The 21,705-nt window shown below is 37.9% G+C and overlaps 1 protein-coding gene across 2 annotated transcripts in view; it reads right to left on the bottom strand.

The window, feature by feature from the left end:
* SPEN (spen family transcriptional repressor) overlaps positions 1-21,705 on the bottom strand; it is an 84,386-nt gene that overhangs the window by 19,325 nt on the left and 43,356 nt on the right. For both annotated transcript variants that reach the window (XM_060089016.1, XM_060089017.1), the window contains 4 exons: positions 9,407-9,567; positions 6,988-7,188; positions 3,263-3,414; positions 67-192 (listed from right to left, as the gene is read on the bottom strand). In XM_060089016.1, the coding sequence (XP_059944999.1) occupies positions 67-192; positions 3,263-3,414; positions 6,988-7,188; positions 9,407-9,567 (640 nt within the window). The remainder of the gene's footprint in view (positions 1-66; positions 193-3,262; positions 3,415-6,987; positions 7,189-9,406; positions 9,568-21,705) is intronic.

Genomic DNA, 21,705 nt, shown 5'->3' with positions numbered 1-21,705 from the left:
AACTCCAAATCTTAAAAAAAACGCAGCGACTATTAGCAGCACAATAACTTATGTAAATTCCTTTACCTTGAGACGATTATTTCCAAGGTATTCCCCATCCATCTTCTTAATAGCCTTACAAACGCTGGCAATATCACAGTATTGCAAGAACGCATACTGAGGAACTCCATTTACTTTCTTAATATCAATATCCTGAAAAAGCCAATGGATGGATACCACTTAGTGATATGCCAATAAAAAACAATCAGAATAAACCAAGTCCATATGACCTACATATTTCTCAAAATAGTCATATTCCCCCAAATCATTTTCTTAGTTACAATTATACATCTTAATGCAACTGTAAATTAACAGCCTAAAAAACTATTCAACACAGCATTTGTAGTCACAAACCATGAAATCCTTCTCACGTGAAGCTCTTTGCAGAAGAGCAACTGCAGTGCAACTCAGAACTCAAAATTTTAAATCCACAACACCTGTGTTAAGAGAAATTTATGAGAAGAAAAAAAGGCAGCCTATTTAATGAAAATCTAAGAAATAATTCTCTTCTGCAATATCTAAAATCCTTATTAGGGGTAAGCCATTTAAAATATAGTATCTGGGAAGAGTAAGAATGATAAAGAAGTCATGTTTTCAAAAAGTGATTTAAAATATGCAATCCTAAATTAGAAGACTCATTCTATCAGTATATCTAACTGAATCAAACCTGGTGATGATAAATGTGGTAATAATCTCTCATAACCAGAATGAATGGATTATATAAATACCTGAGCTACTCCATCAAGATGCATTAGAACATCATCCCTGGATTAAAGAAACACTCTATAAAGGAATACCCCCATCTCTTTGGAATGCTCAAAACCTGTAGTCACAGCTGACACTCCAGTCCTGCCTACTAAAAGGAGGTAGTGAAAAAACCTGGCTTACACAGGAAAATGGTCCAGAGAAACCAGACACTTGGATGGCAAAACTTGTACTTAAACAATAATGAGCTGGGCCATATAGTGCAGATTATGTGTTGTGATTATCTAAGCCTCCTTAAGGGTCACAAGCCAATAATCAAAACCTGAAACAGAGCAAAATGAGTAATGCATTTAAAGAGCTGTTTGATGGGTCTTTAAAAAAAAAAAGCAGTAATTTACACTCAAAATTTTTCTAAGTAATGGTAAACAGAAGCTGTTTTCATCATTATGTAGAATATAATAACCCAGGATAGCTCTACTTAAGATAAATGTTTCAAAGGAATATTGGTGGGTAGATTCACTAAATAGGTGCTTCCGGCTATAGCATAATCTGTTATCGATAAGCAGAAGACCATGTTCTCAAAGTTTGTATGTCATTAAAACAGTGACAATCATGAGCAATTGCAAACATGGTAAGATAACAGTTTTCAAACAGAGTACTGACATGTCCACCTTATTGATAAGCATAGCTCTTAAAACACAATAATCATCCCGTTTTTAGCAACTCTGGTGATGAAAATGTATCCATGTGCCCAAATACAACTTTTATACTCCTCCAAAATTTATAGTAGCAGCTACATTCAATAAAAGTATGTTTGAAAGTTTTATCAATTCAAAGCCTCATGAATGCCAAACAGCAAATTAAATAACAGATCGTGGTCTAAAGACAGAAGAAGCTGGAGCCCAGATAGGTAACTGAGCGTCTAGTCACTCATCCAGGTAGGCAGTAGAGCTGGAATTAAGAGTATACACTACCCTCTGGGCTTCCCTAGTGGCGCAGTGGCTAAGAACCTGCCTGCCAATGCAGGGGACACGGGTTCCAGCCCTGGTCCGCAAAGATCCCACATGCCATGGAACAACTAAGCCCGTGCGCCACAACTACTGAGCCTGCACTCTAGAGCCCGCAAGCCACAACTACTGAAGCCTGCGCGCCTAAAGTCTGTGCTCCACAACAAGAGAAGGCACCGCAATGAGAAGCCCGTGCACCACAACGAAGAGCGGCCCCCGCTCGCCGCAACTAGAGAAAGCCCACGTGCAGCAACAAAGACCCAATGCAGCCAAAAATAAAATAAATAAAATAAAATAAATTACTTTAAATTAAAAAAAGAGTATAAACTACCCTCAAAAAAATAAGAAACTAAGAAAAGTCGAAATAATTGAAAAAGAAAGATGAATGTTTTGCTGGTATATCTAAATATACAGCTTCTCTTTTTTTTCTTCACTTCTACCAACCACTTCAATCTCTTGCCTCAAGCCCCTAAAGATGAGGTTTAGCTCAGCCACAAGCACAAGTAATGTTTTATTCACAGGACTAGATAATGTCATTAAAAAAATTAAGAATCTTTTGCTTAGAGCATTAGTGTATAAATACAGATGAACAAATGGACATCACACACACCCCTAAAAGATTAACAATAGCTGTTTCTATCCAAAACATTTGTTTACTCTCCTAAGTCCAAATATACTACAGTACTTTCTTCACTGTTATTAATATAGAGAAAATCTAGGAAAACAGAAGTATTTCCCTGTTTTTTCAAACGCAAAACAAAATAGTATATCCTAAGGGTACAAAGCTGCAACCAAACTATTTTCACTATAATTTGACTCAAGTTTTAAGTCATGGGGAATAGAAAAATCCTTCTATCCCTAAATCTAACAATGACTTGCATAATTTAAAAAATGATTCTAATTAGAATTTCAAAATAGAACTGAATTTCCAGCATGCTATCCACATTCTAGTAATCCCCAAGGTACTTCTGATGTGCATTGTGATAAAAATAATCATACACTAATCTGCTGCTTCTTTCTTACAAACACGTTTTCTCTTCCAGATTTTCCTTTCAACCCACAGGACGAGAGATGGCATTAAAACAGCACCAGATGGACAAAGATAAGAAAAGTGGAAAGGAAAATATATATGTAAACAAAATACAGACAATTATATATTTTTACATATACACATAAAGCAGTCCCTGCTGGGTTTTCCCAGATCATCTTTTAGCAGCAGTTATAAACACATAAGGCGGGAGATACAAGAGGGAAGAGATATGGGGATATATGTACATGTATAACTGATTCACTTTGTTATAAAGCAGAAACTAACACACCATTGTAAAGCAATTATACTCCAATAAAAAAATGTTAAAAAAACAAACAAACACATAGGGCAAATGGGAAAAATATTCATTACACCATCTAAGTATCGTTTTTCCAAATATAATCTCTGCTACGCTTTATGTTTTATGACAAAGATCTAACACTGTTTTTATTGTAAAAAAACAAACCAAAACAAAACATACCACAATTTCTCCAAAGCGCTGGAAGATGTTGCGAAGATCATGATAAGTAGTGGTTTTTTCAAGGTTACCAATAAAGAGGGTTCTTGTTGCTTTGGGGTGAAATTCATCTATCCTTTCATCCAAAGGGCGAAATTCATTTTCACTTTCTGTTTCTGTAAGTGGGATGGGGACAGAGAGTGTTTTAATGTATTCATATATCATGGGAAAATCTACTTTAAAAAATTAGGTCTCTGAAATATTGGGATTAATTCTCATATAATCTGAAAAATTATACACACCATCAGAAATAGCTCCAAATCAAAAGAATACAGAGGCTAGAGAAACTTGTCCAAAAAATTAAGAGAAAGCTAACACCCTGATCTTTAAAATAGAAAAGAAGACTGAATTTCAATCTAAGTTGATTTGTTTTTAAAAATAGTCACTAATACAGGAATAGGTTTTAATCCCCAGCAAAAAACAGTAATTATTTGAGCCTAATCTTAGGTTCCAAAATTATGTGGCAGGCTCTGAATGTGGAGTATAAAACTACAATCTGAAATAAACATAAAATTCAGCTAAAAATAGTCCAGCTTCATTATTTAATTTACATTTCAACATTTTATAAAATAGTTGGCATTTTATGTTTGTCATACCCAACTGTCTAAATGCAGCAATTTTTAAATACAAGAATAATACTTGTATGAAAACTGACTGAAGTAACGCTTATGAAATATCTTCTTTTGGTGTTGCATGGTACCCAATGACAAACAGAAAGAGACTAAATGACTCTTAAGGTTTCTATTTCTTATGATCAGAAGCCCTGGTTCAATGTCTAATTCAATCACAGGCTTTCTCTGAAGCTCCATTTATTAACTTCGTCTAGGGCAGGGACATTCAACGTTTTCTGGATAGTAATTATAATACAGCCTGTATGTTCTCGCTCTCTTTTTTAATGTAAAACAAACCCATCCCAAAAAGTTAGTATTTGATCAACCTGACTAATAAAACAAAGTGTTTAGTGCCAGCCACTGAAACACTACTGATGATGTCAATAACACCGGTATTAAAAAGACTCAACTTCTGAGATGTTGGGTGAACTCAGCCAGAACACATCTCACTCCTGATTCCAGTTTGATAGTTCTAATGGCAGCTCAGCTTAATCTTACCTGTGTCATCAGAGAGTACATACTTTTTCAGTCAGGTGACCCCAGAAACTGCCCAGCACTCATACACCTATCTCTACATTTTCATCTTATTTCACAGGGGTATATCTCATTTTAAGCTCAACTAGGTCTTCTTAAAATTATGTAACTAATAGAGGGCACATACTTAGGAATATTTCATTTAAAAGGAGAAAAAGAAAAAAATAATTCAGGCACATCTTGAGGTTTGTACTTCAAAAGGCAGAATCAGGGGAGTTCCCTGGTGGCCTAGCGGTTAGGATTCTGGGCTTTCACTGCCATGGCCCACGTTCAATCCCTGGTTGGGGAACTGACATCCTGCAAGCCACGTACGTGGCGTAGAATTAAAAAAAAGGCAGAATCAGAAGGATAAAGCATGATTTGCAACGATTAAAATCTGTAATGGCTTCATTTCTACCAAATAGCTCACTTAAAATTTCAAAATCAGAAATTCAGTTGGGGGCAGGAAGGGAGTGTCTTTTCCACATGTAATCTATTCAACCTTCATGACCAGTTTTAAGTCTTACTGTCTACACATCATTGAAAAGACTGTTTTATCCTGCAATTTCATGTTTAGGGGATTGTAATGCTGTGCATAGGAGTACAAAAGCACAATCTGAGAAGCCACCAGAGGTCTGTCTACAGAGTTAGGTTTCTTGGATTTGGATCTTTTTAATTCCAAGACGTCCTTGACCTAAGGAAGCAATCAGCTCCATACATTTCAATATAAAACATTTATGACAACCATCCAACAGCATAATTCCAACCAAGTGTCCCTACTCAGCTTTCAAATATCCCATTTAAACTGGTGTTTCAATGCTGTCCCATCTGGAAAAAGTACCTTCAGCTTTCCGATGCTTGAACCAATCAAACTTCTCAACATCTTCAGTGGCAGGTGGTTAAAAAGCCCAATTAACATCCTGGGTGCTAACTAATTAGGTAAAATGATTTTTTTTTTACAATAAATATCTCAAGCTAAGCCCACTACTTGGAGATTAGAAAGTCACCTATTGATAATGCCCCTGAGTTAGATCCTCACTAGTTAATAATTATATATGGCTCTAAAAACTTATATAGATGATATGACATTCTAAATATTATTCCTCAAAGTCAGTTCTGACCTGTTCCAATTGTGTTAAATAAGAACTCCTGAGTTGCTCTTAGCCCAGTACAAGTTAGGGCAGTACATCTCAAACTTTGCGGAGGAGGGAATGTGAAGGCATAAGTTATAATTCCTTTGAAAAGATAGTATGTCTTTGAACTCCTGTGTTTTATCATAAAATTATGCACACTTTATAGTCTTCACTCTAACAACCCTGACTGTGCCTGTTTTAATATACAAATGACACATTCTTATCAGGGAAATTCTATTTTTTTCCTCTTAATTGTCACATAAAATGAATATTCCAAGAAAATGGTCTGTTTACCCTATAAATTCCACTCAAAGTTTTAGTCTTAAAGTTCAACTGTCCCACACACATAATGTGAATGCATAATTTTAACATTTCTATTCATTCTTCTACAGATTTACTCACAAGTAAATCAGGGGTTTTTAAAATTTGAATATGCAAATTTTGAACCAGTAAGCTGGGGTATGATCAAAGAGTCTGTATTCTAAACAAGCACTGCAGGTGGTTCTGAAACAGGAAAAACACTGACCCAAGTCATGCCTGACAAGACTCCCTGCCTTAGAATAGATAGGTCTTACAGGTAGGTTCAAGCAATAAAATGTCCCCTTGAAATTTTCAATGGGTTGCACTCAAAAGACTTAGTCCTGCCACTCTGTCACTATCTTTCAAGGTCATGGAAGCTAGAATAACAGATCCAATTTGTGCTGGGCATAGTGGTAAGAAAACTGGTCTAACTAGTCCCTCAAATTGATATAGCCTGTTTTCTAATTCAGAATAATTCTGGTGTCATTCTCCTCGGAACTATCACCTTATCTCAATCAACTCCATCCTTTTGGGAAAGCAGGGTTCAACAAGGGACTATACTTTGCCTTTCACAACTCTTCAAAGTTAGCATACTCTCTAACAGAAAGAGTACAATCTTTAACCCTTCCTAGCCAAAACAACCTATTTTATTAAGTTGAATGACAAAATGTAACCACTCTTTAAAACAGAAGACACTGAAAGTCTGTTTTAATAAACAGAGCTTGGGGGCTTCCCTGGTGGCGCAGTGGTTGAGAATCTGCCTGCTAATGCAGGGGACACGGGTTCGAGCCCTGGTCTGGGAAGATCCCACATGCCGCGGAGCAACTAGGCCCGTGAACCACAGCTACTGAGCCTGCGCATCTGGAGCCTGTGCTCCGCAACAAGAGAGAGGCCGCGACAGTGAGAGGCCCGTGCACCGCGATGAAGAGTGGCCCCTGCTCGCCACAACTAGAGAAAGCCCTCACACAGAAACGAAGACCCAACACAGCCCAAGATAAATAAATAAATTTAAATTGTTAAAAATAAAATAAAATAAACAGAGCTGGAATAGTGTCCACATTCAGGATAACATGTGGCCCTTTCGTATAATGGAATAAAAATTACACTAAAACTCAGCTTCCTTGTCTCTTACCTGGCCCTATCCATGCTGTTACTTCAATCTGCATGCCAAAGAAAAGTTTTCCTTTTGATGCAGTCAATGCTTTTTCTTGGTCCTCCTGCTGCCGAAAGAATACCAGACCATACCTCTCTTCTGAAGTTCCATGTATCTGCACTGAAGTCACCTTTCCAAATTTCTTAAATTCATGGAAAAGGCCATCTTTGAGACTTGTATCTAAATCCCCAAACAAAAACAAGTTGCTTATTTTTCTAATTTAGTTACAACTCAAAGTGTAAGCTACTAAATCTTTAGTCTGATTTTTGACCTAATTAGCATTAAAACTTTACTTTTTCAAATAAAATAACTCTAAAAATGCACTTTAGAGACTACCGTACAATTCTGAAAATAAACCGGGGGTTAGAAGATATTACTAGTTATTTGTTAGGTAAGAATGATATCATGCTTACGCAGGAAAATACCCTTATATTTTACAAATAAATACAAAAGTGTAGATCTTTTAAGTTAAGTGTGAAATGATGTAACATCAGGGATTTACTTTACGATAAAAAGGTAACAAAGAACAGGAAAGAAGAAAGATGGAGACAGACAAAGCAAATGTGGCAAAATATTGATGATTTTTTAATCTGGGGTATGGTATAAGGGGAGTTCATTTTGCTACTCCTTCTACTGTGGGTATGTTTAAAATTTTCATGATAAAAACTATACAAACACACATATATATGCATATATAAAACTTTAAAGACTTAGAAAGAAAGCCATATTTCTAGTTTTCCAAGCATCATGTTGATGATAACATTGTGTGGGAAATGGCATGTAACATGCTAAACAACGTTAAGGCCTTTTACAGATGAATTATACTATCTGTCGGTCTTGTGTTAATTTGCTTCATTATAAAAATTAAAATTGTAGGGCTTCCCTGGTGACTCAGTGGTTGAGAGTCCGCCTGCCGATGCAGGGGACACGGGTTCGTGCCCCGGTCCAGGAAGATCCCACATGCCACGGAGCAGCTGGGCCCGTGAGCCACAGCCGCCGAGCCTGCGCGTCCGGAGCCTGTGCTCCGCAACGGGAGAGGCCACGACAGTGAGAGGCCCACGTACCGCAAAAAAAAAAAAAAAAAAAAAAAAAATTAAAATTGTAGAGAAAGACAAGCCAATTATAACCCCTGTCCATTCCTAAATTACAAAGTAATCTAAATCAAAAGTTCACCAACATTTGTGTCTCAATATCTCTATTCACAAACCTGGTATGTAGGTTTTATAGGCCGTTTTAATAAATAATTTAAGTAATCATTAAAATGCACTTAGCTAAGAAATGCTTAGTTTGGTCTTTGTTGGTTTGACCATCTACTAACAGTTGTTTAGACCATCTACTAACAGTTGTTTACATACTCAATATGCCTGACATAGAAATAAAAATATATTACGGCCAAATGTCAGTAAAAAATATTAGGAATAAAAGACAATGGTATAGCTTTTAACTATATAAAGTGATTATTCATCACTTTCCTCATTTAAAATATTAATATTTTGAAATGGATTTCCTATCATAATTTTTTTATATCCAAGTTATTTCACACAGGACTCCAGACCAATATAAATCTAACTGAAAATAGTATTTCTACAATTTCATCGTACCAAATTTTCCCTAATATCAAAATATTTAATCCAGAAAGCATTTTTATTCAAAAATGAACCATGCTTTTTAGGACTTCCCTGGTAGCACAGTGGTTAAGAATCCTCCTGCCAATTCAGGGGACACGGGTTCAATCCCTGGTCCGGGAAGATCCCACATGCCACGGAGCAACTAAGCCCATACGCCACAACTACTGAGCCTGCACTCTACAGCCTGTGAGCCACAACTACTGAAGCCCACATGCCTAGAGCCTGTGCTCCACAACAAGAGAAGCCACCGCAATGAGAAGCCCGTGCACCGCAACAAAGAGTAGGCCCCACTTGCTGCAACTAGAGAAAGCCCACGCGCAGCAATGAAGACCCAACGCAGCCAAAAAAAATTAAAAAAAAAAAAACCATTCATAATAAAAAATGAACCATGCTTTCTTTACATAACATGCACCATAAAGTCTTTATGTGTGTATATGTATATGCATATAATATGCATAATAATGTGTATTTATATATGTATGTGTATATAATTAAGTACAAGTAACATGCAATCTTTACATATATAACAATCTAGAAACTACATAGTTATAATCACTTGCTTTTTATTACACGGCATTAAGTATCAATGAACCACAAAAAGAAAAAGGGGGAGAGAGTCAAATTGAAAGACAAATAGAAAATATTACCAACAGTCAGATAAGAAAGAGAGCTATTTAAACAAATTCTGTACAAAGTATAGAATTTAAGTTGCTCAATCTCTCATTCCCCAACAGTAGCAGAGAGGAAAGCAGAGTAACACAAAATTTTACCTGTAGAGCGTACTGGAAGATTCTGAACCTTGATCCCAAAACTTTTACGGGGCTCATCTTTTTCCAGGGATGAAAGCAACTGGGAAGTGGGTGCTGGGACTGCTGCAGACTGAACTGATCGGGCTGGAGAGTCATCACTTGAACTACTGCTGGAATCAGTGCTACAGAAGGGGGGGAAAAAAACTTACATGAAAAATCAAACAGAAAATGAGTCGCATATAAAACTTCTTAAAATTAACATATGGCAATAATTAAAAGGTCTAAATTTCAGGTCTGGGATTGTTAGACACCCTACCTTCTCCACATCTATTTCATACTCTACCTTCAGAGATGGCAGAAGACAGCAAATACCAGCCTGGGTATGTGGAAGTAAAAGTAACAATCTTTTACCACCACATGCCACTGAAAGACAAATGTTTCATTCTGTGCAAAACCTGAACAATTTTTTCCAAATGAAATATGACTAGTAAACACAATTGACTTAAGGGTAATATTAATAGAATAGTGGATATATGGGTTTTGGATTCAGAGATCTCGATTCAAATCTTGGCTCAGACATACAGCATGTATCCTTGGACAAGTCACTTAACCTCTTGCTAAGCCTCAGTTTCTATATCTGTAAAATGGAAATAATAACAGCACCTATCTCACAAGGTTAAGAGTTTGATAAAATAACACACAGGCTAACAGAGTTTGGAATATGACGGCAATCCATAAATGAAGTGGCAATGCTCTGTTCTATTACTGTTACTACTACTATCACCACCGCCTCATGGGTAAATTAATCTTTAGGAAAAAATAGACATCCAAAATAATTTCCCAGGTAATTTTAATTTTTAAATTTTTGAAGGACTAATAAAAAAATATTATATAAGTTACTTGAGTCTTGTTAGTTTAGGCTCTTTTCTCTGTGAATAACGTGGGAAATGAGAGGCAATGAAATTTAATTTCTCTCTTCAGTTTAATACAAACCTCAAAGGGAGAGACAGTCACAGTTGAAAGACAAGGAGAAAATATTACCAACATGGTCAGAACAAGTTTATTATGCCCAAGAACCATGTGAGAAATATTAAATTATTTCAGTACTGCATGCGCAAGACTGCTATGGTTTTAAGTTCTTTTATAGCATTCTCAAATACATTAATAAAAAGCTATTTACAGGTTTATGAAATTTTGCTTCATACTCTCCCCTCCTTGCCGCGGAAGACTTAATCCTAAAAGCAAATAACTTGGGGTGGGGGGCAGGGAGGGCAGACAGTTTATCCACTTTAGGCACACTCCGTAGACAGGTTCAACAGTTTTTGTCATTTGCGCCCAGACTACAGCTCTCACATCCAATACAAACTCTAAACCAGCCAGATGAATAAGTCTAACTCCAGGATCTGAGACAAATTTGCTATCTATCACTTTTTAAAAAAAGAAATACTATAAGAAAATAGAATTTACATAGCATTTTTATTTAGCTCTCACATGATAGGCAAAAGATAAAAACTTTATGAAGTTACCAGAGTTTTCTGCAGTTTGAAACATAAAGAAATAAATCTATGCCAGTAAGAGCCAAAAGGAGATACCTGAGTTACAAAATACAAACTACTATGGATAAAAGCCTCAAGGTAGAACCACAAGTCATCATTGCCAAGCCTCCTAGAAATGACTGGGTTTCAATTTTCCCATCAATAAACATATTTTTTTTTCCGTATCATTAAGCAAAAGTAGTATTACTAGTACTAAGTGAATAGGACATTGTACTTTCTCAAATTAAGGGTTAACAAAATTAATTTATCTTCTGTTTTTAGCACAGAAAGAAAAAAATGTTCTACATGTATAACGTACTCCAAGCAATACAAGATTATTCATAAGGCCACCAGATGACTACAGTATAGAATATGTGTGTGACTTATCAACTTAATTCCAAGGAATCATAAAATAACCACTAAGGAAAACACTTTAATTACAATACCACCAATAATACATACACCAAAATTCCTTAGCAGTAGTGGGTAAAGAAGTAAACAAATATGGGCAAGAGCAGAATTTCTGGGTACTAAAATAATGAGCCAACAAAGTTCTGTTTAAGTCCATATTATAAAAATGTAGAGGAATCAATGGCAGTAGTGGGTAAAGAAGTAAACAAATAGGGGCTGCCCTGGTGGCACAATGGTTAAGAATCCGCCTGCCAATGCAGGAGACACGGGTTCGATTCCTGGTCCGGGAAGATCCCACATGCCACGGAGCAACTAGGCCCGTGCGCCACAACTACTGAGCCTGCACTCTAGAGCCCGTGAGCCACAACTACTGAAGCCCATGAGCCACAGCTACTGAAGCCCTCACGCCTAGAGCCCACGCTCCGCAACAAGAGAAGCCACCGCAATGAGAAGCCTGCTCGCCACAACTAGAGAAAGCCCGCGCGCAGTAATGAAGACCCAACGCAGCCAAATAAATAAATTAATTAATTAATTAAATTTTTTTAAAAAGAAGTAAACAAATATGGGCAAGAGCAGAATTTCTGGGTACTAAAATAGTGAGCCAACAAAGTTCTGTTTAAGTCCATATTATAAAAATGCAATGGGGGCTTCCCTGGTGGCGCAGTGGTTGAGAGTCCGCCTGCCGATGCAGGGGACACGGGTTTGTGCCCCAGTCCGGGAAGATCCCACATGCTGCGGAGCGGCTAGGCCCGTGAGCCATGGCCGCTGAGCCTGCGCGTCCGGAGCCTGTGCTCCGCAACGGGAGAGGCCATAACAGTGAGAGGCCCGCGTACCGCAAAAAAAAAAAAAGCAAAGGAATCAATGCGAGCAATGATTTTAAAGTATAAAATAGTGATAGAAATTAGTTTTGCTATAAATGTCATCACACTTTTGGTGAATTCCCTGCTACCACACCAATTTTGAAACAAGATGTAAAATTTAACTGGCAGAAATATCTGTTGACCAATTTGAAGTTATAACTAAAAAGAAGGAAAGGTTTTAAAATAAATTATGAAATGATAAAATGATACAACTTTTGAGTTCACATTTTAATATGCTAACCCAAAACTGCAATGTATATTTCCAGTGTAGTCTATTAAATATACTATGGATTTTAAGGTCCTGCATCAAAACAGGGGCACAAATTTAGACCCCCAAATACTTTTTAGTCCTATAAACTGAAAGAAAATCCAAATGCCCAGAATATGTGTGTCAATTTTAACTTTAAAAAATTCTTATTTTCAGAATCTTGTTAAAACTGAAGAATCACAAGAATTCACCAAAACTTATGATATATAGTATTTTAGTTGTTTCTTAAAAGCCAGAAGTAGTTAATAAGAAGCTTTTCAATCTAAACTGTCTAAAGTAGTGGCAATGATGGTACATCAACTCATAGTTTTAAGAAAGTGAACTTCAAAGTTACCTGGCCACAAGAGGCACATGAAAATATCTCCAACATCGCTAATTATCAGAGAAATGCAAATCAAAACTACAATGAGGTATCACCTCACACCGATCAGAGTGGCCAGCATGAAAAAGTCAACAAATAATAAATGCTGAAGAGGGTGTAGAGAAAAAGGAACCCTTCTACACTGTTGGTGGGAATGTAGATTGGCGCAGCCACTATGGAGGACAGTGCGGAGGTTCCTTAAAAAACTAAGAGAGCTACCTTATGATTCTATAATCCCACTCCTGGGCATATATCTGGAGAAAACCATAATTTGAAAAAATACATGCACCCCAATATTCATTGAAGCACTATTTACAATAGCCAAGATATGAAGGCAACCTAAATGTCCATCGACAGATGAATGGATAAAGAAGATGTGGTATATTTATACAATGGGATATCACTCAGCCATAAAAAAGAATGACATAATGCCATTTGCAGCAACATGGATGGACCTAGAGATTATCATACTAACTGAAGTAAGCCAGACAGAGAAAAACAAATATATGATATCACTTATATGTGGAATCTAAAAAAAATATGATACAAATGAATTTATATACAAAACAGAAATAGACCCACAGACACAGAAAACAAACTTATGGTTACCAAAGGGGAAAGGGAGTGGAGGGTTAATTAGGAGTTTGGGATTAACATATATACACTACTATATATAAAACAGATAACCAACAAGGACCTACTGTATAACACAGTGATCTATACTCAATATTTTGTAATAACCTATAAGAGAAAAGAATTTGAAAAAAAAAAGATATATATGTATGTATAACTCAATCACTTTGCTGTACACCTGAAACTAACACACATTGTAAATCAACTTCACTTCAATAAAAAATTTATAGGGACTTCCCTGGTGGCGCAGTGGTTAAGAATCCGCCTGCCAATACAGAGGATATGGGTTCGAGCCCTGCTCCGGGAAGATTCCACATCCTGTGGAGCAACTACTGAGCCCACGCACCTAGAGCCCGTGCTCTGCAAAGAGAGAAGCCACCACAATGAGAAGCCCACGCAACGCAACGAAGAGTAGCCCCCACTCGCCACAACTAGAGAAAGTCTGCGTGCAGCAATGAAGACCCAGTGCCGCCCAAAATAAAAATAAATAAAATTTAAAAATAAATAAATAAAATAAAATAGACTTTGGAGCTTCCTCTCCAGAAGCAGACAACATCTTGAGGTATTTGGCTCTCCCATTTTCATGGATGAAGATCTTTGTCTCCAATATGAAACCTCTATTCCGTTTGCCTTTTTGCCTCTTGCTTTTGCTCTCTGTAAATGCACAGAAAGACAATGTTCCTTAACTCTGGCAACTGCCTCTAAATCTACCACTAAGGCCACAGCTCCACAACACAAGTCCCTAGAATTTCTTGCTAAGGTGGTTTTGGATAATAGCATTGCTTTCGATTACTTACTGGCAAAACAAGCCATAAATCTGTGCTATAGCAAATACCTCCTGCTATAACTGGATCACACCCTCCGATACTATAGCAAATACAGGAGATTAACAAACAAGCCTCTTGACTTAAAACAGGTTGATGGCCCTTCGGGTACATTCTTTGCTTTATTTGATAAGAACTTGTTTGGTTCATAGGGAGCCCTAAGGAGCATACTCAGTCTCTTGGTATTATCCGACTGACCGTCATCATTATAATCTCCCTGGTGGGCTATGTTCTCTCAAGGGTCTTAAATTCATGTCTGTAGCCATCAGCAATACATCAGATGGTCTCACTGTACTTGCAGAGAAATAAGATAAACAATGAGATGAACAGCAAAAACAATTCTTCCACAGACCAGACTCATAACCTATGAGTTTCACGACGAGACAAAAACAACAACCTGATGGGTGACCAAGAGTGGCACTATCACCAAATTTTTGGTTCAACTCTCCGATATGAGAGGAGGGCCAAAAGGAGGGGGGAATGTGTTAAATTAATTAAACAAGGAGACCATTAAACCGAGGTGGTTCTAATACCTTAGCAACCCTACATAAGCAAACTAAAACCTAAGCCTGTAACTGCCTCAAGGCTAAGAAATCAAACCTAAGGACAACCAATAACAAACAGCCAATGAGGCTTTTCCAAATAAGGCAAACGTTAAAGCTATAACTGATCAACTAATTTTTCTGCTTTGCTTTTCTCTATAAAAGCTTTTCCCCCAGCTCCTGTTGATGGAACGCTCCTAACCATTTCCAGTTTGGCGCTGCCCAATTCAAATAGATATTTGCTCAAATAAACTATTAAAATTTAAAAGGAAAGAAAAAAGTTATGGCGAATTAATAAAATTTTCAAATTAAAGTTTAAATTTCTAATATGGCAAATGTCAATAGATATTACAAAGTAAACAAAAGCTCAATAATTTAAGAATGTAAAAGGGTCCTGAGCCCAGAAAGTTTAAACTAGAAACAAAGACTCCACTAGCTTAGTAGGCATTCTGATGTGATCTTAATTCCATTTTCAACTCTACCACTTCTGATACAACCTGAATTAAGTTTCTATCTTTTTTGTTTTATAAGAAAATCAGGAAGGAAATACTCAACTGTTCAGTCTGGTAAGGTACCACATTTTGCCTCTCTAAACTTTAATTTCCCTAGTGGGTTACCAGACCTCATGACCTTCAAAGGTCCTGCTAACTCTAGGGTTCTATGACTCTCCACCTACCTCCAAACCTTCCAGCTCTGACAGCTCCACATTGTTCAACAAGGGAGAGAGGGGACCCTTTACAACTTGGCCCCAAACTAATTTTCTAGTCACTTATTCTCATTCCCTTGTCACTCTTTATCCTACCCACTAATGATCTATCCACATAAGAGTATACCAGTTTTGGGGATTCCTTGGTGGCCCAGGAATGGCCACCAAGTGGTTAGGGCTCTGCGCTTCCACAGCAAGGGGCATGGGCTCGATCCCTGGTCGAGGAACTAAGATCCCACATGCCGCACAGCGTGGCCAAAACAAACAAACAAAAAAAGAGTATACCAGTTTCTAATCATGGGCACCCCCCTTTTTTTCTTATTAGATACAAGTCCTTGGTTAAATTACTTCCTCTCTAATACTTCACTTTCTTGTATGTAAATGGTGGTGATAATACCTATCACTTGTGAGGGGCTATGGTGAGAATTTAATGAGTTAGTGATTGTAAAGTACTTAGCACTCTGCCTAGCATACAGCAAGAATATGAGAGCTCTTGTCCATACCTATTCCTACTGAAGACACCTTTCTGTCCCTCCCTGATTGCCCTGCCTTCAAGGATTAGCTAGTTCCAGTGTTAACCTCCTGCTCTGCAGCTGTTCTTGACATTCCCACCCCACCCCATAGCATTCATTGATTTCTTAGTTGTGTATATTTCTAAGCCTCTTTTACTACAATGTCTATCTCAAACCCTTTCACTCTGTATTATAACTACTCATTTACCAGCCTCCTAAAAGTCCAAGACTAGGTTCATCTTTGTAAACAGAGCCTAGCATGGTGCCCAATATGTAATGGATGTGTGACTCCAGAAAATTATTGATTTGAATTATCCAAGCAACTGAAATTAACGCCTAGGAAAGTACACCAAGCCCGATAAAATGAAGGTATTAACTACATTCAGTATCTAAGAGTGAAATGAAAATTTCTGAGAAAATATTACTTTGTTGGAAACTGCAAAGTATGTCTTTCTTCTTTGATGTTAATGGCTGTTCTAGCCAAGACTCTAGGACTTTGACATATATTAATAACCTGACTGAAAAATCACTGGTAACTGTAAAAACAAAAACACTTCATGGATCCTGTCATCTAGAACTTGGTAGAAGATGATTTTTTAAAATAGACATTTTTCTGGGATGAAAGCAAAAGCACAATTATAACACATAAAACAGTGCTTTAAATATCTAACAAAGTCCAGAGTGTGGATTCTGCACTATTCTATTTCATTCATAAATCCTATAATTGTGAATACCTGCATCAGTGGCTCTCAACTGGGGCCATTCTGCACCCCAAGGGACATTTTTGGTTGTCCAACTGTGGGTGGGTGGTGAAGCTTACTGCAAAGCTTACTGAGTAGAAGCCAGGGATGCTGCTAAACATCCTACTGTGCACAGGACAGCCCCACAACAAGGAATTATCTGGCCTCAAAAGTGAATAATGGGGGCTTCCCTGGTGGCACAGAGGTTAAGAATCCGCCTGCCAATGCAGGGGACACGGGTTCGATCCCTGGTCCGGGAAGATCCCACATGCTGCGGAGCAACTAAGCCCATGTGCCACAAGTACTGAGCCCGCGTGCCTAGAGCCCATGCTCCACGACAAGTGAAGCCACGGCAATGAGAAGCCCGCACACTGCAACGAAGAGTAGCCTCCCCCGGCCACAACTAGAGAAAACCCGCGCGTAGTAACTAAGACCCAATGCAGCCAAAGATAAATAAAATTAAAAATAAATAAATTTGTTTTTTTAAAAAAAGTGAATAGTACCAAGGTTGAGAAACCCCAGCCTACATGACCTTCTTTGACCACTTTCCCTTCTTTTGAAAATCCAACATGCTCATATTAAGCTGCGATTCAAATGCAGGATCCTTACAGTCACTGTTCTTCCTTATTACTAATATATCACTTCATAAAAATCTCTGAATAAGTCCAAAACTTACAGGGGAAAAAAAAAAGGTCAACTTCTAAAGATTAGACTGAGAAGAAGCTGGGATCCAAAATGTACTGATGTCACTCGATTCTGGCAAACATGACAAAAAGAGAAACTGCAAATAGCTTTTTATAGTATGTGTTTTGCCATGTCAATAGCAGGGTCAAAGTATTTGTAGACAAAACTATTTTATAATTTTGAACAAATAATGGGTGAAATATATAGTACTGCTACCCCTACTCTAGTAAGGCTTACATCAATGATAACTATTCCAATTCATGTTAAAATTGTTTCTCAGCTCAATAGCTTTGTTTACCCTCAAACTAGGGACTTAAGATGGTAGTTTAGTATCACAACTAGATTTTTTCTCATCAAGTACCATGGTCAGAGAATGAATAAAACTTCTATTCTGCATAAAGAGCTTAAGGGGGTATTTCGTCTTATAACTTTAAGACATTTTTAAATTTGCCTTTAAGAATGAAAACATAACTCAACAGCAAAAAAAAACCAATCAACCAACCAGATGCAAAAATGGGCATCTTTGAACTTTGAACAGACATTTCTCCAAAGAAGACATAAATGGCCAAGGCACACATGAAAAGATGCTCAACATGACTGTTACGGAAATTCAAATCAAAACAACAGCAAGATACCATTTCACACTCATTAGGATGGCTATTATCAAAAAACAGAATATAACAGTGTTGGCTAGGATGTAAAGAAATTGGAAGCCCTGTGCACTGCTGGTGGAAAAGTAAAATGGTGTAGACTCTATAGAAAACAGTATGGTAGTTCCTTAAAAACTTACAATTGCCACAATCATTCAGCAATTCCACTTCTGGATATATAACAAAAAGAATTGAAAGCAGGTACTTGAATAGATATTTGTTTACCCACATTCAGAGCATGTTTAACAGCCAAAAGGTAGAAGCAACCCAAGTATATAGCAACAGATGACTGGATAAACAAAATGTGGTATCTATATACAATGCAATATTATTCGGCCTTAAAAGGGAAGAAAATTCAGCCATACGCTAAAACTTGTATGAACCCTGAGGACATTCTGCTAAGTGAAATAAGCCAGTCACAAAAGGACAAATGCTGTATGATTCCTTTTTTTTGAGGGAACTAGAGCAGTCAAATTCATAAAGACAGAAGGAATGGTGGCATAGCCTGGGGCTGGGGAAGAGGAGAATGGGAGTTGTTTAACGGAAAGATGAAAGGGTTCTAGAGATGAACAGTGGTGATTGCTGCACCACAAGGTGAATGTACTTAATACCACCGAACAGTACACTTAAAAATGGTTAAAATGGTAAATTTTAGGGCTTCCCTGGTGGCGCAGTAGTTGAGGGTACGCCTGCCGATGCAGGGGACACGGGTTCGTGCCCCGGTCCAGGAAGATACCACATGCCGCGGAGCGGCTGGGCCTGTGAGCCATGGCCGCCGAGCCTGCGCGTCCGGAGCCTGTGCTCTGCAATGGGAGAGGCCACGACAGTGAGAGGCCCACGTACCGCCAAAAAAAAAAAAAAAAAAAGGTAAATTTTATGTTACTTTAACACACACAAACACACACATATACAAACATGACCTAAGAAGTAAAGTACAAAATGAACTGTTCTTCTTGGGAGTTCCCTAGTGGCGCAGTGGATAAGACTCCGCACTCCCAATGCAGGGGGCTCGGGTTCAATCCCTGGTGGGGGAGCTAGATCCCGCATGCATGCCGCGACTGAGAATTCACGTGCTGCAACGAAGGAGCCCATGTGCCACAACTAAGGAGCCCACGGGCCACAACTAAAACCGGCTCAACCAAATAACAAAAAAATAATTAAATATTTTTTTAAAAAAAACAAAAATGAACTGTTCTTCTCTTTGCGCCTTAGAAAAAAATGAGATTCCAAACCCGTCAATGTAACAGGCTACCTGGTGGGTTTTGTCAATAAGGCTCTGCTGAATCAAAAGGTCTCACAACCTGGCTTATCAAGGTAAAAGTTCCTCAGAAATGATTTCAGAGAAATGAGTCAGCTCTAACTGGTGATTCTGCAACTATTGCAAAAAAAACGGGGAAAGCACTTTAGGACTTGACTGTATAAATGATAAATTAAACTCTTTAGAGCCAAAGTTAATGAAAAGTTGTCTAAATTCTTGGTATTTAGGATACTTATTGAGAAAAACTGTATTAATATATTAAACAGTGAAAATGCAGTTTTTAAATTATGGAAACCAATATTTTAACTTCAATTTTGTTTTGGTCCACATATTTCTTCTTCTATCATTACAAACCACAAAGACTTCTAATGGGAAAAGATCTGATTTAAAAAATTATGACTAAATAAATTAATAGAGTGAAACTGACAACAGAGGAAGTTTTTTTCTCCTTGTTTTTTTATCATTTACCTGTTTTTTTCTAATTGAAGTATAATTGATTTACAATGTTGTGTTAGATTCAGGTGTGCAGCAAAGTGATTGTTATTTATATTCTCTTTTTCAGATTCTCTTCCACTATAGGTTACTACAAGATATTGAATATAGTTCCCTGTGCTATACAGTAGGTCCTATTGTTTATCTATTTTATATATAGTAGTGTGTATCTGTTAATCCCAAACTCCTAATTTATCCCTCTCCCCTCCTTTACCCTTTGGTAGCCATAAGCTTGTTTCTATGTCTGTGAGTCTATTTCTGTTTTGTAAGTAAGTTCACTTGTATCATCTTTTTAGATGCTACACATAAGTGATATCATAAGATATTTGTCTTTCTCTCTCCGACTTACTCTGCTTAGTATAGTAATCTCTAGGTCCATCCACATTGCTGAAAGTGGCATTATTTCATTTTTTATGGCTGAGTAATATTCCTAAGTGTGTGTGTGTGTGTGTGTGTGTGTGTGTGTGTGTGTGTGTGTGTGTAAGTCTTCTCTTAATAGAAACAGGTAGAAGCAGAAAGAGAGCCATAATCCACCAGCAGTATTTTTTCCTTTCACTGCAATCAGTTTTTATTGCTGATATAAAAAAATAATTTATTTCCTAAGGATTTCTAAGTATAACAGAAAATCTAGGGCTTCCCTGGTGGCGCAGTGGTTGAGAATCTGCCTGCCAATGCAGGGGACATGGGTTCGAGCCCTGGTCTGGGAAGATCCCACATGCTGTGGAGCAACTAGGCCCGTGAGCCACAGCTACTGAGCCTGCGCGTCTGGAGCCTGTGCTCTGCAACAAGAGAGGCCGCAATAGTGAGAGGCCCACACACTGCGATGAAGAGTGGCCCCTGCCTGCCGCAACTAGAGAAAGCCCTCGCACAGAAACAAAGACCCAACACAGCCATAAATAAATAAATAAATAAATAAATAAATAGGAAAAAAAAACAAACAAACAAACAGAAAATCTAGACCTCAAAAATTAACTTTTCTTTTTTTTTTTTTTTTTTTTTTTTTTTTTTTGCGTTACACGGGCCTCTCACTGTTGTGGCCTCTCCCGTTGCAGAGCACAGGCTCCAGACGCGCAGGCTCAACAGCCATGGCTCACGGGCCCAGCCGCTCCGCGGCATGTGGGATCTTCCCAGACCGGGGCGTGAACCTGCGTCCCCTGCATCGGCAGGCGGACTCTCAACCACTGCGCCACCAGGGAAGCCCAAAAAAAATTAACTTTTCTTGAGTTCTAGTTTCCACCTAGCCTTCCCCTGTGAGCATTTATAAATATCAAGCATGCCTAAACCTTAGACAGGTACTGGCTCCATTTTATAGGTAGATAAGATTGAACATGTTTAGTGTTCATGGTCACTAAAGTGGTGGTAAATTCAACCACAGTAATTAAAATAATTGGTTTTATTTATCTTCCTATTCTAAAGTCCAACAGTTTACATAAATGAAGGAAAAAACAAAATCATTAAAGACAGGTTTTTAAAGAGCACCTTATTTTGGTGGAAAATACTGTTTAAAATTGAACTTAAATATGCTATGTGTGGTTATGCACAAGTAACTCTTTAGGATGCAATTACAGCTACAAGTTAATGTTTTTAAGCTTACTACTATTTTTAGTAGAATTAAAAGGAATATAGAAATAGTTTATCTATAGGATGACTGCTGGATAATTAAAGGTTACCCCCAAAAAAGCCTGAAGGAATATTTTTCAGTCTTAAAAAGGAAGACAGGGGCTTCCCTGGTGGTGCAGTGGCTGAGAGTCCGCCTGCCGATGCAGGGGACGCGGGTTTGTGCCCTGGTCCGGGAAGACCCCACATGCCGCGGAGCGGCTGGGCCCGTGAGCCATGGCCGCTGA

Source organism: Mesoplodon densirostris, chromosome 2, assembly GCF_025265405.1.
Source record: "Mesoplodon densirostris isolate mMesDen1 chromosome 2, mMesDen1 primary haplotype, whole genome shotgun sequence".
In the NCBI taxonomy this organism is placed as follows: domain Eukaryota; kingdom Metazoa; phylum Chordata; class Mammalia; order Artiodactyla; family Ziphiidae; genus Mesoplodon; species Mesoplodon densirostris.
Note: the sequence above shows the minus strand (reverse complement) of the source record. Positions and strands in the feature narration are given on the sequence as shown.